Source organism: Calonectris borealis, chromosome 8 (assembly GCF_964195595.1).
Source record: "Calonectris borealis chromosome 8, bCalBor7.hap1.2, whole genome shotgun sequence".
Classification (NCBI taxonomy): domain Eukaryota; kingdom Metazoa; phylum Chordata; class Aves; order Procellariiformes; family Procellariidae; genus Calonectris; species Calonectris borealis.
Window position 1 is genome coordinate 31,877,909 of NC_134319.1, and position 26,646 is coordinate 31,904,554.

At 58.4% G+C, this 26,646-nt stretch overlaps 2 protein-coding genes across 11 annotated transcripts in view; both read right to left on the bottom strand.

Moving 5' to 3' along the window:
* Nucleotides 1–4,063: 4,063 nt before the first annotated feature.
* On the bottom strand, nucleotides 4,064–23,493 carry QSOX1 (quiescin sulfhydryl oxidase 1). Of its 2 annotated transcripts, XM_075156845.1 has the most exons (13): nucleotides 23,403–23,493; nucleotides 19,716–21,996; nucleotides 13,092–13,192; nucleotides 11,761–11,809; nucleotides 11,534–11,636; nucleotides 10,661–10,751; nucleotides 10,281–10,426; nucleotides 9,697–9,831; nucleotides 9,372–9,501; nucleotides 7,331–7,453; nucleotides 7,089–7,233; nucleotides 6,667–6,846; nucleotides 4,064–6,247 (listed from the first exon to the last, which is right to left on the bottom strand). In XM_075156845.1, the coding sequence occupies exons 3-13, from the start codon at nucleotides 13,173–13,175 to the stop codon at nucleotides 5,514–5,516; spliced, it is 1,920 nt and encodes a 639-aa protein (XP_075012946.1). In that variant the 5' UTR covers nucleotides 13,176–13,192; nucleotides 19,716–21,996; nucleotides 23,403–23,493; the 3' UTR covers nucleotides 4,064–5,513. The 2 variants fall into 2 exon arrangements, with proteins under 2 accessions (XP_075012946.1, XP_075012945.1); XM_075156844.1 differs by lacking the exons at nucleotides 19,716–21,996; nucleotides 23,403–23,493 and adding an exon at nucleotides 15,414–15,678.
* Nucleotides 22,555–26,646, bottom strand: part of CEP350 (centrosomal protein 350) — a 78,274-nt gene continuing 74,182 nt past the window's right edge. For 8 of the 9 annotated variants that reach the window (XM_075156837.1, XM_075156840.1, XM_075156835.1 and 5 more), the window contains exon 38: nucleotides 22,555–26,640. In XM_075156837.1, the coding sequence (XP_075012938.1) occupies nucleotides 26,476–26,640 (165 nt within the window). In that variant the 3' untranslated portion in view covers nucleotides 22,555–26,475. The remainder of the gene's footprint in view (nucleotides 26,641–26,646) is intronic. The other variant, XR_012674564.1, reaches the window with a different exon arrangement.

The window sequence follows — 26,646 nt, forward strand, 5'->3', positions numbered from 1 at the left end:
CCCCCAGGGACACATCGCGTCACGGAAAGAGCCAACCCAACGCCGCGGAGCTGCAGCATGCCCAGCCTGACAGCCCACCGGCTGCCGTGGCACAAGGGTGGCGATGCCAAAGTCACAGGGCAAAGGGCTCGGCGTGACTACGGCTTCCAGAAGGATCCCCACAGAGCTTTGCCGAGGGAAAACCCTGGGGAAACCCAGCCTATGGCACAGGAGGAAAACCGATGTGTCGAGAAGCAGCAAAGGGCCGAGTGAGGAAGCTCACCGAAACGCAGCTGAAGTTAGGCAGAGTGGGTGCCTCGAGCGTCGCCCTCCTTGATGCTCATTGCGTCACCGGCTCGGGGATGATGGTGCCGAACGGCCCCGATGTGCTGTGACGTCCTGCTCTGCCCAGCTAACGGGGGCTTAGAGTGCTGAGCCCGCCCGAGCGGGGTGAAACCTCCGAGGTGGCACTCACGGCAGCGCTGGGAGGGGAGGGAAGGATGCTCAGCCCAGCCAAGAGCGTGGCCACCCTCGGCTCACGTGTGCCCTTTCCGTGCCTTCATTTCCACACTGAAATGCAAACTAGGAAGAGGCTTTTCCCACCCGAAAAAAACCTGAACCGGCCCCTCAGGAAATATGTGGCTGGGACATACCAGCAATGGGAAAAAAAATGTTGTTTAAAAATAAAAGTAATAACACCTAAGAAATGTATTAAGCCCGATGGTCCCTTAGGAAAAAATGACAGCTTTTCAATGAGCTGCTGGTTTTTAACCCCAAAGCTTCATTTTACCAGCAAAACCCTGGCCGGCTCATCTCACATCACTGGGCAGAGACCAGTGTGCACTCATTGCAGCAGTGACACCCCCCCCACTGCGGTCCACCGAGCCCCGAAATCAGCTTCCCACCACGGGGGAGGTGAATCCCATCCCCTCCCACCCCCTCCCTCCCCTTCTCCCCTAAATCAAGCGCTGGCTCTTAAGTGCATTAAGCGCATCCAGGCCCCCGCCGCCCCTGGCCACCTGCGCTCCCCAGCCCCTTGGGGCAGCGGCCGCCGTCCCCCCGCACGGTCCCCAGCCGGCCGGCAGCGCCGGAGCATAACTCCCAGCCCTGGGACGCAGAAAAGGAGGTCCCTAAGGCAGATTTATGGGAGAAGTTTAGCCGGACAGGTGGACAGACGGACACCGCCCCATGGCCTCCCTGTCCCACCACTTTGCATTTCCAACCTATTTCCCTAATTATTCCACCGCTGCCGGGAGTCATCTCAGTCTCCCCTCTCCGGCTCGCTCTGATTTATCTCTCAGCCGGGCTAACAGCTCTCCCCACCCCCTTCTCCTTGGGGAATTCAATTTTCATTCATTTTTCTGCTTTGCCAGATTGATCCAGCCCCCTCTGCCCCGCTCCGGATCACTCATGGCAGTGGGCAACAGGAGTCAGGCAGCGCCGAGCCTTTGCCTCGGGGGAGCATCCTGCTGAGGCTAAAAAAAAAAAACCCCACCAGCATCTTCTTCCCCACTCGCTCTCGGGTCGCCACATCTTCCCAGTAGAGCCTTCATCCCCTCCCCACTGTTGCAGTATTGCTTTCTCCCCCTGCATCCTCCCTGCTGTCCATCTGTTCCTCGCGTTGGTGGGTTTTTGGTCTTTTGGGGGTTTTTTTTTTTGGTCTCTTTTGGGTTTGTTTTCCCCAGCACACCCTGGTACCCTGGAGTGCAGGGGGGAGACGGTGGTCGAGATGGGCACGAGCTACTGGCCCAGCAAACCCCCTTTGTGCCCCCCAAGATGCTGCCGGGTCCTGGCGGTGCCCGAGGAGGGGGGGTTACATGTGACGGGTGTGAAATCCCCCCCCAGGCTTTCTCCTCCTCCCAAAACTAAACCAGGGCTAAGGACCAGTGGTCACCAGCCTGCAAAAGGGCAAATGTCACAATTTTCAGAGGGTTGTATTTCCAGGGCAATTTTGGGGGGGCTCTGGCCCTGCACAGATACCCCGCTCCCTCCTCCCCATCACCTGAACCCCCTCTGGCCCTGCAGCCGGATGAGGACACCAGCAGCGTGACGCGATGACGCAAAACCCGCAGACGAGTGGGGACGGTGCTCCCGCACCTTCCCTGCCGGTATTAATTAATAATAAAAAAGCAGGTAAACCCTAGAGCCTTCGCCAAAACGCAGACCCAGCCTCCCCGCGTGTGCCCCCGCCCCGGGCACAGGGGAACTGGGGACACCGAGGGCAGTGTGTCACCGATGGGGACATGGGTGCATCATTGCCAGGAGCAACGGGGGTGTTTCAAGGCGGAATTGGGGGTGCAAGGAAACGCCTGGCCCGTGCCTGCAGGGGTGTGAGCGCAGCCGTGTCCTCCATCAGCAAAGCCTGAGTGGGCTTGGAGGTGCAGGGGAGCTCAGCCGACAGCAGGGCTTCATACCACCCATGCAGCGAGTTTGCCAGGTCTCAGGCCAGCTGCCAGAGTCCCCTCACGTGACAAAACCAGCTCCCCCAGCTCAAGCTGGGGACATCCTTATGGGGCCAAAGCTGCCATAGCCACCCTTTGGCATGGGGCCACCTCTCCTCTGGGCAGCGCCGGCCGCGACACCCCGAGCCTCCATGTGCGCAGCCCGCCAGCAGCCCCCACCGCTCCCCACTTCTTAATTACCCCAATAATTACCCGTGACCCCATCCCACATACACCCCAATTGCCAGGGGTGGCCTGGACAAGCGAGGACAAGACCCGGGTACTCACCAGTGGCCGGAGAAAGCCTCTCCCCTTGCAGGCACTGCCGAACGGGGCGTTGCTAATTGTAATTGAAAATTAATCGACGTTAAGCGAACCCCCGGTGATTTTATGGCCCGAAGGCAGGCGGAGGGGGGATGCCGGTGGAGAAAGGCTCTTGCCTGCACCGAGGAGGGAAAGGGAAGAGGGGCGAGGCGGGAGGGAACGAGTGCCGAAGGGGTGGGAAGGCGGCTGGGTGTGCGGGGGGCCGGCCACCGGCCTCGCGGAAAATTAAATTGCACTTGAGGGTAAATTGTATTAGGGAATAGCGGCCGCCTCGCGCCAGCCTGCGGCCATTTGGGTAATTAGCCCCAGGGACGCCCGGGCTTGCGGCAGTGCTGGGAAGGGGTAACCCCCGCTGGGGAGGGCACCTTGGGGGGCTTGGAGTGGGGCCCCCCCGGGACAGCCCGTCCCACCCGTGAGTGTGCCCATGGCACAGTTTGCTGTGGGCTTGCTAGGGCTCGGGTGGGGGCCTGCCCCAAAGTCACCATCCCAGGGGGGCGACGGTGTGGGGGACACTGCCCCGGGCAGCACTGAGCCCTGCAGCAGCCTCCTGCCTGCACTGCTGCCTGCACTGCTGCCTGCACTGCTGCCTGCAACGGCCCCTTTGTGCCCCGCAGCGGGGCTCCCCAGGTGCTGGGGGGGGGACAGCCCGGGAGAGCTGGGGCCGGGAGGATTGGGACTGCACCAAACAGGATTACGGAAAGTCTATTTACTGGACTCTCTTTTTCCTGCGTGCACGGCAGCTTTAGCTCCCCGGCCCTGTAAATCTCCCCGGCGGGCCTGTCGGGGATGCTAATCCGGGCAGCCCTGCCCGCGGCTGCCTGCTAACCCCCCTCCTCCCCTGCCCCAGCACCCACCTCCCCAGCACCCTCCTGCTGCGTCCCCCCAACGCAGCCACCTACTGCATTCCCCCAATACATCCCCCAGCCTCTCCCCGGTTTCGGCAGCCCCGCCGAGATATTTTGGGGTCGGGGGGTAACCGCGGGCAGCCCCTCACCCCAAGCCCTCGGTCCCGTGCAGGGGAGCAGCTGGCGGGGAGGGGGTGCACGGGGGGTTATTGATGTTGGGGATAAACCCCCCGGGGAAATCAAGGAGGAGGAGGCAGCAGGGCTGCAGCGATGAGACCTTCCCCATCCATCACCCGGTGGTGGGCAGGACCAGCACCCGGCTGGGGGGACGCAGCCCCCCTCCATGCCGGGATGAGGCCACCAAGGACCCGGCTAAGGGACATGGGCGAGGCAAAGTGGGCCAGCGGTGGCAGGGGTGCCAGCCCCATATCCCGTGGAGATGTGACCATGCACAGACACTGAAGAAGGAGGAAAGACGGAGCAAGAAAATTTATTTCAAGGGCAGGTGAGGGAGGAAGGGTCGGAGGAGCCTGAGCTCCCAGTGCCTGGGAGAGCAGAGCCGGCCGCCCTCCTTCCCCGTCCCACCAGCCCTCGCCTCCCACCTGGGCAAAGTAAAGATATCAAGAAAAAGGCTCCAAATCGGATTGACACCCCCCCTCCCCCTTAATAAAGTTTATTATCGGCCGGGCTCTAATCCTTTTAAATCCCTCGCGCGGGGGGAAGGGCCGGGATTAGGGGAGGGCAGCGTAATCCCAATGAATTTGTTACAGGGGGATTTAGGCAGCGCCGGGAGAGCAGATGGCCCCGGCCCCGGCTCTGGAAAACAACCATTTTCCTTAATGATTCCTAACAAGGATAAAAGGGCAGAGAGAATCGGGGACAGGCGCAGGGGGCCCACAGCCGCAAAGGTCCCGGTCCCCAAGGGGACGCGGGGTTGCTCACGCGTGTCTCCCTGCTCTGGACCACGGACACGGCCGGCACCGAACTGCAGCTCCGTAGCTCGTGCCAACTTTTTCCCAGCAGCTTCCTGCCCCCCCCCAGGCTCCTTCCCCATCACCCCGCTTGAGGACAACCCACGAGCCACCCCGACCATGGGGAGATATCGGCTGTATGGGGGGGGGGGGGGGGGCAGCTGGCCACAGGTGCATCCAGAAGCAAAAAGCAGGAGAAAATGTACAATAATAACACTTCAAAATATTTAAAGGATTTAAACCAAGTCAGTGCTCTTCCCGGGGTGATGGGGGAGGCCGGAGTGGGGACAGCCGGGGGGGGGGGGGGGGGCAGAGAGGGGAGGTGCTGCCCCGGTGTGCCCACGCGGCACGGACCAGCCGACACAGCGGGGCTGGCGTCGGCAAAAATAATTTATTCCACTAAGACAAGCAGAGAGCGAGCAACAGCGCGGGGAGAGGGCAAGGAAAGGCGGGGGGGCCCCGGTCCACATCTCAAAGCGGGGGGACACACAAAATGCAGCTGAACCCACAACTGCCACCCCCCTGCCCAGCAGTGCCTGCTTTTTGGGGGGCTAAACCCCCACCCTCCTGGCTCCACTAGTGGTTTGACCCCAAAGGGCTGCTCCCCAGCATGGGACTGAGCTTCCCAGTTTGAAACCAGTCCAGCGGCGGGGAGTTCCCGAGGGCAGCTGGGGGCTGAGACGCGAACTGCTGTCGGCATCCCAGCTCCCATGCACCTGAACACGTGGCACTGTGACCTGAGCGGGGTTGCTCCGACACCTCCTTCCCCCCCAAAAAGAGCCCTCTGCCCTCCGCCCCCCATCCCGGGTGAGGCGGCTGCTCCGAGCGGGGCAGCTCTCAGGGGGGGATGCACCAAACCCCTTCCCGCTGGGGGACAAAACGCTGTCCCAGGGGTGCCCCAGCTCTGCAGCCCACTCACGCTGGGGGCAGCCCCCGGCCCCCAGCAACAGCTCTCAGGCCACGGGGAAGCCGAGGCGGCTTTTCCGGGCGCGGGTGCGGAGGCGGAAGAAGGTGTACATGCCCAGGAGACACAAGGAGGAGAGGAAGTACAGGGCGACGCAGAGGCTGATGTCCAGGCGGGAGAAGCCTAAGCCAAGCACCCGCAGCCAGGGGGTCCTCCGCACCCCCTCCCTGGCCTCCGCCTCCTCCTCCCGGACCAGGACACCAGGAGCCTGCCGGTGCTCCCGGCCCACCCCAGCATCCCGGGGCAGGGCGACGGTGTCCCGCTTGCTGAGCCGCCGGCGCCGGCTGGCTGCCGCACGCAGCGCCTGGCTCTTGAAGTGCTGCTCGCTGAAGGAGTCCAGGTCCACGATGTCCTCGCCCATCTCCCGCAGCTTGGGGTTCAGCCGCACGATGCTGGGGCGTCGCGGCTCAGGGGAGCCTGGTCGCCCCGGAGCCCTTGTCTCACCCTCCGTCTCCTTTTCCTCCTCTTCCTCCTCCTTCTCCCTGTCTTCTCGCAGGCCCTCGGTGCCCAGCCTGGCGCCCGTCCCCTCTCCAGCCATGGGGATGGGGTCGGCCTCGACATAGTCCAGGTAGACGTTGCCCAGGGAGAAGTGCGCCTTGAGGAAGGTGAGCACGGCCGGCTCGTCCCAGGCGTGCACCCCCCGCTCCTCCTTGTGGCACTGGGGACACATGTCCGGCGGAGGCCACTGCAGCTTGGGGAACTTGGGGTCCTCCGTGTCACCTCCTGCAGGGACCGGAGCCAGGGAGGGGGTTAGAGGGGACAGGCAATGCAGCCCTCCCCCTGTACAGATATAAAGACCCCGGAACACCCAGCAGCTGGGGATGGTGATGGGGACAGGGGTGGGGATGGGCACATTTGGAGAAGCCGTCTCGAGAGGAGGGGTCCTCCGAGGGCACGCGGCGGCTTTGGGAAGCTCCCTGCGGGGAGCGTGTAAGACCCAACTGCATCTCCAGAGCGGTCTGATGCTGCGTGACCAGCTGCTGTCCCCTGTGCCAGGGGACAATGACAACGGGATGTCCCCACCGCTGCACCCTAACGCAGCCATTTGCCATCTCCACCCAGAAAGAGGGATGCTCCTCCACCTCACCTCCCCTTTTCCCTTAGGAAGCCACCCTGGCTCCCCTCCCTGCAGCCCCCCTTACCTGCCAGGCGAGCGTTGACCTTGTTGTGGTGGGACCAGAGCCAGAGGACAGCCTCCTCCCGGCCCGCCACCTGGTCCATGGACTCGGCCGCCATGGCCTCGAAGTGCTGGGCGCACTCCTGGCAGCCAAAGAAGTGCCGGACGTAGCAGCGCATGGTGCTCAGCACCTCCAGCGGCAGCTCTGGGGGAAGGCAGAGGATGGGGGGGGACGGGAGGGCGAGTCCAGACCCCACAGTGCCACCATCACGGTCCCATGGCCGAGGTGGCAGCCTCGCACCCCGACTCTGTGGCTCTTGCCCTCCCCGCAGACCTGCCTCGGCACGAGACAAGCCTTTGCCCGCACGCAGCACCCCTGCCCGTGCCACGGCCCACCCGGACAGCCCCTTCCCGAGGCCCAAACCCCCTCCCCGGGGACGCCGGTACCTTTGTCGGGGCCGCTCTGGGCAGCCTGGACGGTCAGCAGGTGGAAGATGGTCCAGAGCCCGCAGGGGTAGCCGCGGAAGTGGCGTTCGCTGCCCTGGCAGCCCACCCAGGTCACGTTGGTGGGGAGCACGGCGGGGTGGGAGGCCTGGAAGACGGACGGACACGGCGTGATGGAGCTGGCAGATAACGCGGGGTGGGGGGAAAGGGGCAGGGGTGGGGAGAGGAGAGCGGGGCTGCCTTACATCTCTGTTATTCTTCATGGCCTCCTTCAAGGTGCTGCGGGGCAGCTCGGGCTCCGTCCAGTTCCTCAGCCAGCCGTCCAGGGACTGCAGGTAGGTCTGCACGCAGGGGCGCCCGGGGAAGTACTGCAGAGGGGAGATAGAGGTGAGGAAAGCCAGACCCCCCCGCCATGGCAGCAGCGGGGCAGCCCGCCGGCACCCCCGGCTCACTGGGACGGGCACTGGGCAGCACCAGCACCCTCTATGGCACCACGTGCCGGAGGGCAGCGCGGTCCCAGCAAGGGACTGGGGGCCGCGGTATGTCCCCCCCCACGGTGGGGAGGCCCCCGCGTGTGTGTTCAGGCTCCGAACCTCGGCCCCGTCTGAGGGAGGCAAAAAGCCACCCCGAGCATAAGTCAGCGCAAAGCCGATTAGCAGCAGCACTTAAAACCCCAGGCGCTCCGGGGAGAGGGGGCAGCCCGCCAGCGCGGGCCACCGAGGGACAGACCCGCAGGGAGGAGGAGACCAGCGGCGCACAGGAAAAGCGACAGGGAAGCGAAAGGAAGGAGCGTTTCGCTAAGTCTGAGCTGTTCTCTCCGGGCCTGTGGGGAATCGCAGAGAAAGTCCCAAATTCGCAGGGGAATTCATCTGCGACCTTGACGTTGCTGCTGCAAAACGCAGTTTCCCCCTGTTCCTTCAGAAGGCTTTGCCACGCAATTGCCTGCTTTCCAGGCACCGTTTCTTTCCACGTTAGGATTTTTCGCCCCCTCCTTGCCTTAAATACCTCTTGGGAACGCAACAGTTAAGGCTGGGACCCGCTGGCTGAGCTCCCCCAGCCCGAGCCCTGCCGGGCTGGCAGCAATCCTGGGGACGCTGCTCCGTCCCGTGGATGAGCGCGGCAATGGCAGCGCCGGCTCGGCATCCTTGGGGAAGCACCGGCACCCACCACCCACCGCCCCGGTGCCTCCTGCCCGCAGCGGGGACGCAGCTTCACCTCCTCTCTGGGTCTGGTGCTACGGCTCGTCCTTGACCAGCGAACGGAAGAATTAAAAGCTGATCAAATAAAACCACTGCTGCTCCCCACCACCCCAGCAAGTTCGTACCCTTGGCCAGGGAGCTGGTGCCGTGGGGGATTTACTTCCCTAACCCTGTGGTTCTCGTTAAAGGGAGAAATAGGGAGGGCGATGGCGGGGGGCAAGCAGAGGAAGAGCCACGTGAAGCTCTGAGCTGAGGACTTAAGACTCGTTGCACCAGTGGCTCACGTTTGGAGAGCTGGGGGAGGGCAGGCAGGGGTGGGAGCAGGGGGTGTCTCGCAGATCAGCGAGGGCTACGCAAAGTCCAAACTGAGCGTGAGACCCTGCGCGACAAAGGAGGGAGCAAAGGCAGCAGGCATGGCCGGGTGAAGGTCTGCCGAGGAGCCCGGGCTGGGACAGGGCTCCTGCAACCCCAGTAGTGGCAACTTCAGCCAAACGCAGCGCTCCAGCGCTTCAGGAAATTAAACTGCCCTGCTTCTGCCGGCTCACAGCTCCTACACGCTTCAATTTCACCAAGCCCAACAGAGAAGAAAAAAGGAGATCTTAAATTAGTCTGGAAGAGCCTGACTCGGAGCGCGAGTCCCTTTCCTGGACTATCGAAAGAGCCCGCAGAGATCAGCCCCCCGAGCCAAGCATCCACGTCAGGCGATCAGAGTTACAAACCCCTCTGATCATCCCTGCCACCCCAGTGGGTGACAGCATCTCTTCTGAAAAGACCTACCGCCTCCTACAAGCACCGAGCCTGCTCTGCCCACCCATACCTGCACCCCAGCTCTCGTCTGAAACTCCCCGGCACCTGCTTTCGGCCGCCGGCTCCCGTCGGGACTCTGGGCTGGGTTTGGAGCTCCGTGGGGACGGGGAGAGCCCTGCACCGCGCCGAGCACTGGGACGCAAGGCTCGCATCGGAGACCGCCACGCTCCGCTACCTGCGAGCGCTGGGACACAGTCTGCACCCTGCATTTGCATTTCACCTTATAAATAGCTACGGGGAGGTGCGGACGGTTCCTCTATCGACACCGAAAGCTCCTCACCTTCACCAGCGTGGCCACGTAGCACTTGAAGGCGGCCAGCTGGGCTCCCGACAGCACGGCGGCGCGGGCAGCCTCCACCCGCAGAGAGTAGTGCAGCGTGGACTCCAGGTCGGCCATGTACACCTTGGAGCTGGGGAGGGCAGCGCAACACGATGGTCCGTCAGCCCGTTAATCTGCACCCCCAGGGACCCAGCCACGATTTGGGGTTTTTCCCAGGGGAAAGGCAACGGTCCCAGCCCGTTGCCCACCCGTGGCCATGGCACCTCCTCCCTGCACCAGCCCCGGCCTCCCGCAGCCCCAAAATTATGAAGGGGGGGGTCCTGACCGGTCAGCATGCTTCGGTTGGGACACGTTGGTCTCATTGGATGCAGCAACGGTTGCGTTCAGCTTGTAGGAGCCACGTGTGACGCCCGAGAGCGTGCGCAGGTAATAGGTGTAGAAGGAGCGCGCCTCCACGTGCCTGCATGGAAGGAGAAGCCATGAGCAAGACCCTCTTCCCTCCCAAACAGCCCCTGGCCCCAAGGAGAAAGCAAAGGGGATCAAAGGCTTAGCCAGACCGGCAACTCGGACCTGGGGAATGAGTGCGAGGTGATCCGTACTCTCCCCCTGTCCCTGGCACGCAACCCGGAGCAGAGCTGAGCCCCAGGCAGCCACGCCGTGCCACCTCCAGGCAGATGTGGCAGAGGGATGGCTCGGTCACGAGCCATTTTCCCTTCCGCCAGCTCCAGGCAGGGCTGGCAGCCCCGTTCAGTGCCCACCAGCAGCCCCCGGCCCCCCGCCAGCCTGCCCGACCCAGCCACTGTCTCCTTCCTAATGAGCTTCCCCACAATTAGAAAGGAGAGCTGATGGGGCACAAGCCTGACACCCCGCCGGGGTCCCCAAACCCACCCCGCCGTGTCCCACACTCACACGGGCAGGCGGGAGAAGGAGCCGTTGCGGAGGAGCAGGTAGCCAGAGGGGAAAGTGGTGACGCCAAATTTCTCCACGAGCTCCTCCTCGCTGCTCAGCACCCTCCTCACCGCCACGTTCTCGTACTGCAGCATGTCCAGCGCCACCTGCAAGCCCAGCAACCCCGGGGTCAGGCAGGGGGGTGACAGGACCCCCAGCCCCACCGGGGATGCAGCAGGGCTATTTAGCACCCTGTAAAGCACTTTACGCCTGCAAAGTGGCGTGCAAGCCGCCAGTGAGGCTGCAGGGAGAGGACTTCCCCGCCAAAGGCTCCCAGGAATTACCCGGCACCAGGGACACGGGCTTCAAGAGAAATGGGGGATCAGTGCAGCTGTACCCACCTCTCTGCCCACAAAGGAGTCGTTCTTCTCGAAGATCAGTGCCAGGTACTGGTCTTTGTTCCTCTGGAAGAAGCTGTGAACCTCCTCCGCGCTGCAAGAGAGAAGAGGATGGCAGCAGGCACCTCAGCATCAGCCAGATGCTCTGCCCTCCTGCCCGAAAGGAGCTCAGCCCTCATCCCCAGGGATTCGGCAGGGAATTCCGGTGCGTGTTCAGCCCCCTCAAGTGGGCAATTCCTCCCCGCTGAAATTTCCAGACCAATTTTCTGCTCTGGTTCACAGGCTTTGAGAAAACCTGCCGGGGTCAGCCAAGGAGGCAGAAAACAAAGCGCGGGCAGGGCAGGGCAGGAGGGAGCTGCACGCTCGCCCGGGGGGAAAAAACAGCAATGAACTTGAAACAGGGCTGTTGTTTTTTTGGCTAGGACATGGAGGCACCGGAGATCTAAAGCACATGCCCGGCTCGACCACCGCTTTGCGAAAGCCAAATGATCCCCCCGGGACAGTGGAGCAACCGCCTGCGTCCGGCAAAGACAATTCAGATCCCAACAAATTTGTACTGAAACAAGAAAACCCTTTCTCGGGGCAGGAAAAAGCTGCTAACGGCAGCGGCCTCACTCGGCATAGCACGGCACTGCCATGTCCCCGGCCCGCGTGCCGCTTGCTTTAATTAAGGCTGATGAGCAGGTTCATCAGGAGATGCAACAACATGGCCTGTCTCATCCGAGCCACGTAAATGGCTCTAGTCTGGCCAGGTAATCTGTGTTTCCCTGGGACGTGGGTGATGCAGCGGCTGCTCCGTGCTCATTTTTGGCTCAGAAACCTGCTCTCCATGGGATGGAGGCTGCCAGAGCCACCCCCCCATCACGCCGCTCCTACCTCGCCGGCTCCAGCGGAGGACAGGCGGGCGGCCAGGCGTCCTGGCTCTGCTCGAGGTTGGTGATGATGGCATGGCGCAGCTCCTCGACGGTGGCACTGGGATCTGCAGGGGGACAGGGTGCCAAGGGGTCAGTCCTGGGGAAGCCCCCCTGGGCTCCCCGAGGTCCCAACACATGCAGGTCATTCACACCCAGGGTAAAAAAAGGCCTGTGGCTCTCAATACTCACTGGTAATCTTTATCCCATCCTCTGCCTTCTTGCTAAAAGCTCTGAAGAACTGAAAGGGAAAAAAAAGAAAACCACAAGGGGAAAATGGAGTGAGAGTGTTTGGAGTGGGACAGGGAGGCAGTGCAGCCCAGCAGGCAGAGGCTCTCCCCGGACTGGCTGTGCCTCAGTTTCCCCATGACGTTACAACATGCCGACCGACACCAGCCACCGGCCGTGCTCCCGTCTTGCCCGGAGTGGAGGGATGCAGGCATGGGCTGGGAGCCACGTCCAGCTAAGGGCTGAGCACTGGCAGGCAGCAGGGCAGGCGTCTCCAGGGGTCGCAGGGAGGCAGCCGGGACCTTCCCGATCCTGCAAACCACTGTCTCCCTGCTCCAGAGCTCTCACAAAGTAGGAGGAGGGTTTTTTTCCCCACTCCTGGCATTCCACAGTGGCTCCAGTGCCCATGGTACAGCCAGAGCAGCGAAACCAGGTTGCGTCAGGCAGGTGTTTGCTTTGCAGGCTGGGCTGGGAGCGCGGGCTGTTTGCAAAAGGTGTTTGGCGGGGACAGAAGATGCGAAGCAAGTGACTTCTTGGCACCGCCACATCAGCACGCCTCCCCACCCCGGGACATGTTTCGGTCAATGTCCCACGGGCAGTGGGTGCTCAGTGAGACCCCAGGGCAGGGCTGGGGCACAAGTCAACCTGCCTGGGAAACCCCCAAACCTGACCCCACCTTGGGCTGAGCCTGTAAGCCGGGACCGAGGGCACGTCTGATGAAAACCCTTATTCCGCCCCGTGCCGGCTCAAGGCGACCCTGGCTTTCACTGCCCACACCTGGAGTGCTTCGGCTTTATTGCTTGTGTTGGAGCGAGGCTCTGTTTGCAGTAGGAAACGCTGTGAAATGGTGTATTGACACAGCCAAAGGGCCGGGCACGGGCCCAGGAGGAGGCACGGCACCTCGCCAGCCACCGCAGGAGGCTCCCGGTTGAGCCCCACGCAGCCTCCCGCAGCATCCCCTGCGCCCTCCTCCAAAACCTGCGCCTGCAACCACTCTCTGCCCTCCAGCAGCCTTTCCCAGGCGTTTCCAACTCAGGTTTCATCCTAGGACAGATCCGGCCTCTACGTTTCACCACGAAGCAACATTTTGGTTTTCCCCCTCCTTGTTGCTACATCACCCAGCAGTTGTGCTGGCTGCAGCCCGGTCACAGCTACGTTTTGGGGAACAGCCTGCAAAGCCCCAAAGGGAATATTTTGGTGCAATAGCACTGTCTATCTGATTAAGCAAGAGAGGGCCAGACCAAAAGGCAAAGCACAGTAAAACCAGGCAAGTACCCGGCACACGCATCCCTTACCTTCAGCGTGGGGAAGCCGATTATCCCAAAATTGGCGCACACTTGCTGGTTGGCCTCGTCGGCACAGTCGATGGCCGCCAGCATCACCGCAGGCCTCCACTCTGCGGGGACAGAGGATGCAGTTAGCACAGCTCAGCCCCTCTGCGGCCCCGAAAACCGCCTTGCTCCCCACCACCGCTGCAGAGACGGCAGGGATCTCCCGCTGTGCCGGCGGCACGGCTCGTCCCAGCCCCGAAATCACGGCTTGCCCCTCGCAGGGGACCAACTGATGGTTTCCAAGCCCCAAACACCCGAAGTCGTGGTCCACGCTGGTGTTCGGTGCCCTATTTTTCGGGCGGCAGGAGCGTGAGGAAAGCCGCACGAGGCGGGACCAGGCTTTGCACACCCTGCCCTCGCCGGCGTCGGAGTGCAGGCAGCTCTGCCCGCGGCTGCCTGCCCGTCTGGTTCTGCCTGCCCAGCCTCTGCCCCGGCGGGAAGAGGCCGCCGGGAGAAGGGGAGGGATGGCTAACCGCAGCTGAGGGAGAGCAAGGAACGTGGGCTCCAGCTCGTCTCGCCCCAGACCAAGGGCACGGTCGATAACCGAGAGGGAACAACCCAAAACCAGTAGTCGGGGCACTGCGGTGGAGCCCGCCCAGGTGCCAAGCATCCACTCCCCCTCTGCGACTCTCCACCGCCACCTCCCCGGGGAGGACCAGCAGGTCCCTGGGGTAACACAGAGATGAAGAAAAGGTGACATGGAGGCATTTCAAGCAGTAGGCTCTGAAAGCCAGAAGCAAAATGGAGATAAAAGCTCTGAAATGGCTTCTTTCTAGTGTAAAGGACACAAGCTGGAGAACGCCCAGCCTCTCCTTTGAGCAGGACAGGGGAGGGACGCAGCGCCGGCACACGGATGGAACCTGCGCCGCCCTAGATGGGAGCCTGCCGGAGACAGGGACCCGCTGGGACAATCTTGTGTCACAGGTGACGGCGCAGATGAGCTGCTTCCCGCTGCCCTGGCACCAGCGGCACAGGAGAGCCGGTGCCAAGCCCTGCTGCAGGGAGCCAGGCACGCTCCTGGACTCATCGACACGTGGTGCCCACGGGTCACGCCAGCATTGGCATCCTCCCCGTCCAGCCCTCTGCTGCGAAAATCCACCCGTGGGAATTGCAGCGAGGATGCCAAGCAGCACGGGGGTGGCTTCCCTGCCCTCCCTCCGCGGGCACCCCATCCGCGGTCCAGCCTCCGGAGCGCGGAGCCCTGGGGGGACCCCGTTTTGGAGAGGGGCCAGGAGAGCCAGCGTTCCCCCGCAGGGCCCGGGCGCGCATCCCATTCCTCACATCCTGCCCCGTTGGGGAGCGCTGACGGCATCCCCTGGGAGGGACGGCATCCCCTCGGAGGGACTGGACACCTGCCTCGGCCGGTGCCCTGACTCACCCGGCAGCGACCGCGCTATATCAATTAACGCAATAACAGGGAGAAGCCGTGCGCACCCCGGGATGCTGGGGGAGGCAGGACGAGCCCCGGCGGGGTGAGGGGCCCGGTAGCGGGGTGTGCGGGTCCCCAGGCGGGGTTGGGCACCGGCCAGGCCAGGCACCAAGGTCAAAGCTGGGAACAAACCAGCTGCGACCAGCGCCCGGCCCCAGCGCCCTGCCAGCCTCTCCCTGCAGGCACCGGGGAGGAGCAGGGCTGAGGAAGGGTCTGGGGGGGGGCCAGCGGGACCCCCCATACCTGGGGCAGGCTCAGCCTGAGCTTCTCCCAGCCAAAGGGGCTCCAGGGATGCTGCTAAGCTGGGCCTGGCTATCGCGGGGGGGGGGCCTGGGCATCCTGGTGGGGGGGCTGGGCCTTCCCACCAGGCCGATGCTCCAGAAAGGCTGGGGCAGAGACGCAGGGGGATTTAGGGGTGCTGACGGAGGGTAAGGCAGAGGGGATTGAGGGGTGCTGATGGGGAGGGTGCAGAGGGGATGCAGGGCTGCTGACAGTGCTGAGGATGCAGGGCCAGGGATGCAGGGAGGATTTAAGAGTGCTGACGGAGAGGAGGAGGAGGACGATGGGACATGGATGCAGGAGGGATTTAGGAGCGCTGATGGGGGGGCAGGGGCACAGGAAGGATTTAGGGGTGCTGATAGGAGAACGGACAGGGATGCAGGGGGGATTTAAGGGTGCTGATGATGACACAGAGACAGAAACGCAGGGGATTAGCCGGGGTGCTGATGGGAGAAGACAGAGATTGGGATGCAGGGGGGAAAACAAGAGCAACACAGGGAGGCTTTGGGGGTGCTGGGGCGGGGAAGGGGGGGAAGCGGGGCACAGGGCAGGGGCGGGCAGCCGGGCCGGGGACTCACCGCGGAGGTCGTGGGCCAGGGCCCGCCATGTGGGCGCGAAGTGGACGCAGTGCCCGCACCAGGAGGCGAAGAACTCGACGGCCCAGGCGCTGGGGGAGCCCAGCAGCCGCCCCTCCGCCCCGGTCCCCAGCAACTCCAAAGGGTCAGTGGCCGAGTACAGGTCGCCGGGCTTCGCCACCGGCAGCGACAGCGCCAGCACCAGGACCGCCGCCGGCCACCAGCACCCCCCGCCGCCCCCGCCGCCCTGCGCCCGCCGCCGCCACATCGCCCGCCAGGCCGCCCGTCGCCGCCGCCCGCCGCCTTTAGGGCCGCCCGTCCGCCCCGCCCACTGAGGGGCGGGGCGGGGGGCGGGGCCAAGACGGCCCGCATCGCAGCGCCCCCCGTCGGGCGCGCGGTGGCGCACCCCTGCGCTCCCCCCCGACACCCCCACATCACGGGGGTGCCCCAAACGCCCCCCCCCCGCCCCTCCGCCGGCCCAGGCAGGGCGCTGGGCAAGGGGGCGAGGCTGCAGCGCTACCCTCCCGTGAGGGGACGGATAGCATAAAATGATAAAATTCTGATCAAGCGAGGAAAGGCGAAGGCGGCTGATTCAGACCCAAAACCCGCAGTGCCACCATTACGGTCATCCCCGAGGGGAGCCGGCGGCCTGAGGGCAGCACCCTGGTCGGATGCCCTGACGTCAGCCAGCGTCACCGGGCAGTGCCTGCCGGAACACCCCGCGGGATGGGGACCCCGGAGACCCATCTGCCCTTACCTGGGACACCCCGCGGGACAGTGACCCCGGAGACCCGTCTGCCCTCACCCCAATGGTGCCAGGGATGCACAACACGGATACCCAACCAGGCCCCAAAACCCAGCTCCTCCACCCAAAAAAAGCAGCCAGGCATCCCAGACGGCCCCGTGTCTGGCCACAGCCTCCACGCCAGCCCAGCCGTGCCATCGCTCACGCACACACCCACGTCACTGCCTGCCGGACGGAAGGTGCCCGTTGCCCAGTGCCCCGGGGCAGAGCCAGGCACCGCCGGGGTGGACATGGCCCTGAAATCCAGCCTTCCGCTCCCTCCCCACCCCCTGAGGCCAGGGGGCCCCCAGCACTGGGGGTGCCCATCGCTTTTGAGGGCTGGTTGCTGGCTCTGTCCCCAGGAAGGCCATTAGCCTTGCTGGGCCCCACCTAGGTATTTTAGGCGGACTTGCCCTGCTAGAAAAACAAGCCTGCCAGAGCCAAGCCTTGCCGTGGCAGGGGAGCGCAAGGGCCTCCACACAGGGCACGGCTCTCGGGGAGCTTACGGGGCTCCCCGCAACGGCCCAGCTGCAGGGAGCAGAGCCCATGGGACATGACCCTCACGGGATTGCTGCCACGCATGCTCCACAGGTCCAGGCGGATGCAAACGAGCCAGAAGATGCTTTGCTCCAGCCCTGCCAGCTGTAATTAAATGCTTAAAGGATTATCACACCTTGCTGTCCAACATAGGAGGGGAGGTGCAGCCCAGCCAGCGCATGGCTGCTCTGAAAGGTGGTCTCTGGCAATAGCCACGACTTGCCACGACTCATCTTTATCCAGCTGGTGATTAAAAGACAAAAATCCCTGTGCTTCGGGATGTCATCACCGTTATTTTACCCTGGGCTAAAGTCTTTATTTTAAGTGCTTCTCAGCTTGATTAGGTTATCACAGCGAAACAGAGGTGCTCAGCAGCAGTGTAATTGCCGGCATCCTTCCCATCCAGCACACCCCTCCCTCCCAGGGAGCCCAAATTCCTTGAATCCTTTTTTAGGTGCAAAAGCAACATCTGACCCGAAGGCAGATGGGCAAGAGCCCGCACCCTTGGGCTCCGGCTCGTTTTGAGGTGAGCCACACCATTGCTCATCCCCCAAAGCCCCGGGGTGGAGATGCTCCTGCTTCCGGCTGCCCCGGGACGCTGCTGCCAGCCTGGCACGTCCCATCCCCACCACTGCCCAGGGAACAGACTCCTTCACCGGCAGGGTGTGGGGCTTTCCAGGCACTGACTTGCCCAAATAGCCTTTTTTCCTTTTAACCCTGCTGCAAAGGAAGAGATGAGACTTTTCTTCCGCCTCAAACTGGGAAGAGCTGGATTTTCATTGCAGAACGCCCCAAGACAGGGCATGGGCATGGAACGCCAAAGATGAAGCAGAGATTTTGAAACAACCTGTTTTAAGATGGATGTAATAACTAAGATGAATTAAAAAAAAAAAAAAAAAAAAATCAAGAAGCGATAGAAGTCTGGGGAAGTTTTGGAAATGCCCTCCCAGCGCTGCCTGCCTTTTGTCCTCTCTTGCTTTGCACCCCCTTGCTGCTAGCAGAGCCTGCGGGCAGCAAAGCACAGGGCATGGGTGCTGGGTGACCCTGGACGCCCAGCTGCTGAGCCCCCAACCAGCCCTAAAGCCCAGCATTAGGCTCTCATGGCATGTTTAGGAACCTACTTGGTTTTCAGCTGCACTGCACAGCAAAGCCTTCAGCGCCCAGCTCAGCATCCTTAACTTTGGGAAGAGATGTGCTTCACTCCCCCGTGGCAAGGCCATGGGCTAAGGACCACCATAGAGGTTCCCGTACTGCACAAGTCCCTGTGCAGCAGCTGAGCGGTGGCTTTAGTTCATTAAGCTCATCAGCTCTCAAATCTCCTTTCCCAGACTAAGAGCCAGCAGGAATCTCCTTGAAGTCAACAAGGTGTGGGCAACACCAACAGGCTGAGCGCCTCAAAGGCCCCTAAGATCTCACCAAAATCATTTAAGCCCTGTAGAACTTGTTTCCTGCACCCAAAATGGATCATTTTCACAGACACGAAGAGCTACTCTGATTCACCTCTGTGCTGGGTTAGAGAGGAGATGAGGAAAGAGCAGTTGGGTTTTTATGTATTCAGCCCTTGAAGCGCTGGAAAGGACTACTGAACATGCTTCAGAAACTGGGGGAAGGTTTCTACTGTCCATTTTTCAAAGTATGAATCTGGTTGCAAAACACCAACAGCTCAAAATGGCCGGGTGAGCCAAGCCAGGACGTTCTCACTTCCCTTTAGTTGTGAAGGTTCGGGGACAGGGAGATCCTGAAATGGACTTTCTTCCTTGAAAATTAAAGAACACGTTCCTACCTAATTGTGTGATTCCAGGAACTGACTCCAAGAAAAGCATGCAACCAATGCAAGACTCATGATACAATCATGGCAACCCCGTCACCCGGCCCTGGCATTTTGGAGGCCGTTCAGAGAAGTTCACATCCAACTCCCCTGTGATCACCTCGGAAATATCAGTTGCAGAGGAGGCTCCATGGTTTTCCTGTCTCTTGCCGGCCTTCACGAGATGAGCTGGTGAACTCAGTGAAGCCCTCCTCGATCTGGAGCACAGCACTGCTTAAAACGTGATCCTTCTCTAAATAAAAGAAAAAACCCCATTTCCTCAATTAGCATCTCCAAACAGCCTCAGAGAGCGAGTGAAAATTGTGCCACCCGTCACCTCCCAGCCGGCTGAAGTCAGCTGGGAAACGCCAGTCCAGGCAGTCCTTTTCCACTGGTGGCACCAGTCACACCTCCGCTGAGACACGGTTTCAGACAAGACCTTTGGCAGCGCCTATGCGATAAGCGGCTTCTGTGGCTTTGCCCAGGCAGGGAATAACGCACGGGGTGGATGTGAACCCCAACTGCTTCCCGCACCCTGCATCGGCTCTGCCGGGCTCACACCTGTGAAGACCAGGAAACCCCTTGTAGCCCCCACTGGTAGCTGGGAATTGCCGACTACGTGAGACGGGCTTGGTCGGAAACATTTGATTTCTACCTTTCAAGCCCAACCAGCCTCTAATAACAATAGACGTAAAAGAAAATCCGGGGTGCATTCTCAGGATGTGATGAATGTGTTCACGTAGTTTGTGTCTGCAGAGAGACTACAGCAGAACCAGCCCCATTCTGCTATTCACCCTCTGCTGATTCATCCCTGCTCGAAAGGACGGCAGCGACGCTGCCCTTGCTCTTTTCGGAAGGACCTGGGGGGACCCGGAGGAACCGGTGCCATCTTTGGTATGTCTGGGTAGGAAACGTTTTGCCTGTGAATTTAAGATCTACTTAAAGTCATAAATCATCACCGTGACCCAGGATGCACAGAGCAGATGTTTTCCACTCCAGCTCATCTGCCCAGCTTCCAGGAGCAGATTGGAGGAGGCCACACCGCCCAGATTTGCCACATCATTATTTGGCAGCTGGTTTAATTGCAGCGCATGAAACTGAGAATACCACACGGATGACAACGGAGCGCTCCTCTCTTGCTGCAGTAGTCCTGCAACATAAGCAAGGTCTCACCTACCAAGGACTGGTGTGCCCAATCTCAGGTTCACTGAGCAGCACTGGCTCCATCACCTCCGCAGAGCAACGCAGCAAGACACGGACACTGGACCAGCCTCCTTGACGAGCTCCTCAAGCCAAGCAACACAAAGAGTAGGAATACCTGCATCCTCCTTTATTTTGCTGGAATAAAAGAAAATAAAATCTCTGGGACACCCCCTAGAGCTGGCGTTAATTCCACCTCCAGCAAATGCACAGACAAAACCCTAGTTCGAGTCAGCCTAGATTTCACGGGGCGGTGACGGACAAGTCAGCTTGCAAGAGGAAGCCCCCTAAAACCAACACCGTCGAGGGAATGCAGCCCAAGGGACACGGCAGGTCTTGCACAGCTGGAGCAAAGGGCTGGAAAACTAGAGCCAAGAGAAACATTCAGAGCAGGAACCAACCAGACCTGCTCCAGGCCATCCTCACGCAGCACACTTAGCAGGCAAAAGGCGGCATCTTCCCCTAAACATCTCCCCGCTATGCCCCGCTCCTGCCCAACCCTCACCCTCTGGAATGGAGCTGCTGCCCATTCTCCTCCTTTTCCCCAAATTTCTGCTGGATCTTACAGGGAAAGAGGCAGGAAGGTGCAGGGCTGGGGCTACGGGTTTTGTTTGTTCCAGTTTCCAGACCTCGCAGGGTGCCTTTCCCTCCCCCACAGGACCCGCATCCCGGAGAGCGCCCTATGCTTTCAAACTCCATTACATCTCATCTGCATTCCTGCCCACCAACGGCCCGTGCTCCGGGCTGGATGCCAGCGGCCGGGCAGCCCCCCTCCTTTCCTTCCTGCATGCTGAAGAGAGCTGCTGGCGTCCAGCAGCTCCCCACCAGCTCCTTTTCTTCTCAGGGCTGTGTTAATGAGAGCTTGGACATTGCAGAAGCCCTTGTGCTAGGCAGGGCGCAGCGACGTCTGGAGCAGAGTCAACATTTCAAGTGCTCCAGCGCTCTGCCAGGCATTTTAGGACATGGGATGGCTGCAGCTGGCACCACCTCCCTAGGGAGGCAGCTGGGAGCGGGTGGCACCCGCCAAGGGAGGCACCAGAACAGTCCCACTCAATCCAGCGTGCCGTCGGGAAGGCGGCTGCCTGCCATTGCCCAACCCAGGAGTTTCACCAGGTCCACGAGTGAAATGGCTGTTGAAGGCAACTGCGCTCTGAAGGTTCCGGGAGGAGTTGCACAAACACCACTGTAGAAAGTCAGGACCAAAGTGAAGCAACATAGACTTGCAAATGAGGAAATTAAAGCCTTCGTCAAGCTGATTACTGGGCATCCTGGGCAAGGACAGCAGTAGCAATGCAGCAGTTCGCTGTGTCACTCGCCAGAGCGCCGTGGCAGCGTTCCTACCACTCGAGCCATTTGAAAGGGAAGCCAGTTCTTTAGCCAGAGAAGCACAGATCAATTTCTTTTTCAACGTGAAATGCACTCTAAGCCACTTCCAAGGATGGATGCTGATGGCTGCAAGTAGATCACTGTCCGAAAATAGAGGAACTCGCAGAGCAAAATCGCTGCAGGGCGAGGAAAGCAGCAACACAGATGCTCTCCTGCTGCTCGGTAATGAGAGCACAGAGGCTGCAGCACCACTTTGTCTCGGCCCTTTGGACATCAAACGACCCACCGCCGCGCTTTAGCCGGTTCAACCCCCCGAGCTCAGAGGGCTGCAACGTGCTTCTCTGTCTGTACGAGGGCTGCGGATGGTGTTCCCGGCACGCTCCGCTGAGGACCACTCCTACCACACGCTGGCACCGCCGGACTGCGGCAAAGCTGCTTCCATAATGAAAGTCCGAGTGCAGCAAGTCTTCCTCCAGGATGAGGTGCCTCTGCTACGGAAAAGCAAAGAGCAAACAACTGCTCAGCACAGTGCAAAGCCCTTGCAACGGTTTTGTTCCCACAGGTCCCCCCCGTTGGATGCATACGCCTCTCCCAGGCAGAGAAGAGTGGTGAGGAATAGACTGCCACGCAGCGTCCTCCGAGCTGGAAAGACCAACGCTGGGTTTTGTAGACGCCTGCAGTAAATGGAAAGCAAAGCCCTTTCTGCTGGGCTGTACGGTAATAAATGGCACCAAAACACAGCAGAGGTACAGGAGCAGCAGCGGCTGGAGGCACTGAGGAGGCTCGATAAACACGCTTGCTCTTACACATTTCACACCGCCACTCGTTCGCCACGTGCCCGCACGCCTGTGGTTTGGCACCGCGACTGTTCAGCCGTCCTCTTACAGAGCTCGGGGACCTTTCACGTGTTAAAAGGGGGTTGGTTATTTCTGCTGGAAAAGAAACAGCGAAGATGTAGGAAAGCTCCACCAACACAATTTCCAGGGAACAACGTTTTCCCCCTCGGTGAAGAAGAGATCAGTGCTGGTAACAGCAGCTCTAACAATTTAGGACCGTAATTGAAGGATCTGAAACAAGGCTGAGGCTCTGAAGAATTTAATTCCAAGACCTTTGTTTAGCATAAAAATAGCTTTTTCACACCCCCCAAATGTTTTAAACCACGATTTTTTAAAACTTATTTTAAATAAACATGTGCAAGGAGTAATTTTTCTTCCGCAGATCATGCGGTGCACTCCTGCAATAACTACACAATGCTATTTTCTGCTTTTGCTTTTATGAACAGTCAGCTTTAACAATAAGGAAATTCTAATAATGTTATGATTTTAATTAAGGCAACTCTAATGGGATTTTGTGGACTGTGATTGGCATCCCAAGTACAGCATCAGACAGAAAGGGGAACATACAAGGGATGAATCTCCAGGACACCTTCAGAATTAGCAACCATTTGGGTAATTATAAAGCTCCATTTTATAAAGAACCAGGAAACAAGATTAATTTATAAATCAGTTTATTTACAGATTTTGTTCTCTTAAAGTACATTTCAGTTACCAAAGATATTTACACTGGTGTACACAGGGACCACCCTGGTTATTTTACAGTCCTTAATTACAAAAAAAAAAAAAACCCTCCACATCCTTGGGTCTGTCTACTGTGCAAAGCTGCTCTGGATGTGAACATTAGCTGAAACTGGCCCAAAAACCAAGTTACCAGGTTATTTACACATACACAGTAAACAGATTTCTTTTCAGCATCTCCACAACACAGTACGCAGGGAGACGGAGCCTCCCAAAAGGCGGCTTTGCAAATGTATATCAAAAGGCTCTGCAAAGTCAAGGAAAAAACTAGTAAATGCAAGTTAATTACAGTATTCCTCTTTCATCTGTATATATTTTTGCATTTAATGTTTAAATTACAAATAAGTTCAATAGTTTGCTTTTCTCCATTTTAGTTGATTTGTAAACACTTCAGATGCACTAAATACCTTATAAGATTCAACTGTTTCTCTGCTGAAAAGTACTTTATTTTCCTAATATTCTTAAGGTAGCAAAGGGATATGAAAGTCAGAACTGCATGCAGTTCCTCGCAGAATAGTCACTTAAAAGGTCTCTATCACTGTGCTACTGAAGATCTTCTGCAGGTACACACTTATTCAAGTATTGCAAAAAGCTAAGGCCACTTTTTCAAGAAAGGAAAGTGAACAAGACGGGATTTTTCAATCCCTCGTTCCACCTTGTGAGCAACAAGCCTTTTCTGAAAGGCAGAAGTACTGATATTCCACAGCTTGGCTCAGGGAGCATCCTGCTGTGAAAGAGGTACTCGTGCTCCTTGGCTTTCCCACCTGGCACCGAGATCCTTCCGACGAGGGAACCGCATCTCCCCAGTGATGACAGCCAAACAGCTTACGGGTCTCAGAAAAATGTCTCAGCCTTGAATCTTCTAACGTGGTTGCACCAAGATAACCAGGACCCAGAAATATCATCTTGTTCTTATAATGGGAAGGTTGGGGAGAGGAGAGAAATAGAGAATTCAGCCTCTGTTTGTGAAACTCCAAGGCTTCTCCCTACCACCTCGTTACCCAGACAGACCATTGCTCCATCACGGTAATCACCAGCCCAAAAGTACTCAACACACTCCAGGTTTTGAGTATACACTCAACTCAAAGTAACTCAACACACTTGAGGTATTGAGAAGATAATTCACATACGTTCAAGTCTTTTTAGGGTTGCTCCTAGCAAGGATTGCTACCAAAAATACAACGGTGATGTTTGCAAAGGAATAAAGCCATTATTTAGACACAGCTTCCTTCTGCCCAAACAGCTGTAAAAATAGTTACTACTTCTGTTGAGGGTAGTAAACTAGTGCTATCCAAGCCAGCAAGACAACAGGCATACGCTCTCCAGTGGTCACCGGTACCTTGGCAGGCCAACTGTACAACCTTCTCCCTGCTAGTGGAGAGACCAAAAAAGCCATGCCAGCCCCGCAGAACAGCCGAAAAGCCCCAGGGATGCGGGGCAACCTTCTCAACACCGGTCACGTTATCTACAGAACAGAAACTAACTTCATTTCTCTGATACTCCAGCCACAAACCTACGCTGCAGGTTTCTGCCTTCTTTCCATAATTGCTAGCTATAAAAATAGCAATCCTCGCTATTGAAGAAGATACACCCAGGAAAGGAAATCTGAGGTGGTGACCCAATCAGTGACACCACGCTGGTTAAATTGAATGCAGCAGCTTTAGTTTGCTTCTATCTTAAGCATTCAAGCGTTTCCTGGTTCAGCATCATGACATTTTACGTGGACAAGTGAATCACTTAGGACAAAAAGCTGAACAATGCTCCACCAAGACCACCTGACTTCCAGCCAGCCAGAAGGGTCACTACTGCAGGACAGACACGCATATGCCCGTTGGAGGTGTTCCTATACACCATGACCTCCTCCTTGTTCTTCCACTCGTTAAGCTCCCATGAATATGGCTCACCATTAACTCACAAGTGAGGTGCTGGCAATACTACATCTGAGAATTTGCATGGACCTCTAACAAATCCAACACTTCCCAGTGCTGTCCCTGAAGAATTACCAGCTGTGTGTCATTGTGCAAAATGCAAATATTCCAATGATAGCTTCCCCCCCCCAAAAAAAAAAAAGGGTGGAAAAGAAAACAAAATGGAGCAGTAGCAGAGGTATGCATAGCAGGAAGCCCAAGAACCAAGCAGATGAACGAAATGGTGGAAATCTCCCCGCCACGCCTCTTGTGGGCTGCAGCATCTTTGGGGTACCTCTTTGGGGCTTCAAAGTGTCCTTCTGCACTCCAGTGTGTCTGGAGAATGTGACTCTCCTCTGGGTCTTGTCCCAGGTTAGCAAACAGGGACATTCACTATTAAGGCATCAACATTTGACCCCGTATTGTCTGTGTTCCTCCAAGAAAAACACAAGAATGGGAGGGACAGGTTAGGAACGAGCATTCAGCAGAAGGACACTGCAGTTGACCCAGCACTGAATCAATCACTAACAGCTGCCCATGGCCTAGAAGTTCTGGGAAAGGAAGGAAACAGATGGAGCAGGGAAGTTTCACATCATTTTTCAGCTCAGTCCCCTCAACCCTCCACTGTCTCCAAACCAGGTGCAGTGAAGGTCCATTCCTAGTCCTGCCTTTGCTTCCCACCCCTGGTCACTGAGGTTTGGTTCTTCTTACCTTCTCCCCAGGTATCTGTCTCAAGAAGGTGGAGGTTTTGTGCGAAGAATACGGGGCTCTGGAAGCTTCCAGAACAGATGCCTTCTCAAGTTTGGCTGTCCCAAAACATAAGACAGTGCAGCCAACTGCACAGGACACTCTCCTTTAACCCACTTAATAAATTATCTGAAAATAAATAAAAAACCCACAAGCACAAAATATGCAGACACTCAAGCACTGGACACCGCTTTCTTTGGTGAATACACTCTGTCCTCTACATTGTTCAAGTAACGGCTTCTCCGATTTATTAGGTGACAGTAAGGGAGGAAGCTGAGGGATTGAAGGCCAAATTCTTGTGAGGAAACGTTTTCCACTCCTGCATGTCTCGTGCCTGAGAAAATCCTGAGTATCCATTATCTGGGAGCAGCTGGTGCTCCAGGAAGAGAAGAAGTGCTACACGGTAGGAGGAAAGTTGTCCACGGGCTCATCTTTCATGCTTGACATTACGCGGCCTTTATCTTGCTCCACCTCGGGACTGAAGCAAGTTACATAGGAAAAGCAGCAAGAATTCTTTACTTGAATGCAGAAAGCAACATCATCTAATTTCCCTGGACTGGCTGGCACCATACTTGGTACCATATCACAGAAGAAAGATGAAAAACAACTTCACAGAGAAGGGAATTAAATGGGCTCTGGAGCAGAAGAAACTGATGCACATTGTTAGGGCTGCAGGAGAAGAGGTGTTAAGATTGTAACACTGTTCAGTACGGTAAGTCTCCATTTATGACTAAAAACTGACCAAACCGTTTCTTCTCCAGATTACTCACATTTCTAAAGACAAGTCGAGTACTGATGGCTGACAGCCACTCCAGCAAAGCAGCCAATATCCCAGCTTAACCCAACCCTTTCCGAGCACAAGCTGAACATGTCAAAGCCCCAGGCCGGGGCCTCGGACAGCTGCTGACAGTTATGTGGCATAACTGCATTGGCACACGAACAGTCTTGAGCACTTTGCAATACAGCCTCGAGTGAGGGATCAGCTTGTTCCAAACGATAAACCCGGTGCAAGGTCTCTAGTGGCAGCGGACGCAAATTCAGGTTCCTTTAATCACATCTGAACTGCCTTTAAACCCCACGCATGGAAGTCCAGCAGCAGCGCTTGCAGGGTGGAGAGTACGTCAGGAGGCAGAAAGGCCCGTGACTCGGTGGTTATGCAGCTGTACGTTTATTTTCAGCACTGTCAGACAAGCAGCAGTCTCCGCTGTTTCTCATTTATCTGGTTCAGTACGTCAACAGTGTCTCTGATTAAGGCCTCGAAGATCCCGTCTGCCAACTGCATCTTTACACACAGTTCATCCTCGTCATAGTTCACCCACTGCGCTTCTTCCTCGTGAAGTTCCTGCACCTTGAA

Coding starts and splice junctions, on each gene's coding strand:
- QSOX1 (XM_075156844.1), bottom strand. CDS start 15,678: ATGTGGCGGCGGCGGGCGCAGGGCGGCGGGGGCGGCGGGGGGTGCTGG. Junction 10,427..10,660: donor ACTCCTTTGTGGGCAGAGAG/GTGGGTACAGCT, acceptor CTGGGCTTGCAG/GTGGCGCTGGACATGCTGCA. Junction 9,832..10,280: donor TCCTTCTCCCGCCTGCCCGT/GTGAGTGTGGGA, acceptor CCTTCCATGCAG/GCACGTGGAGGCGCGCTCCT.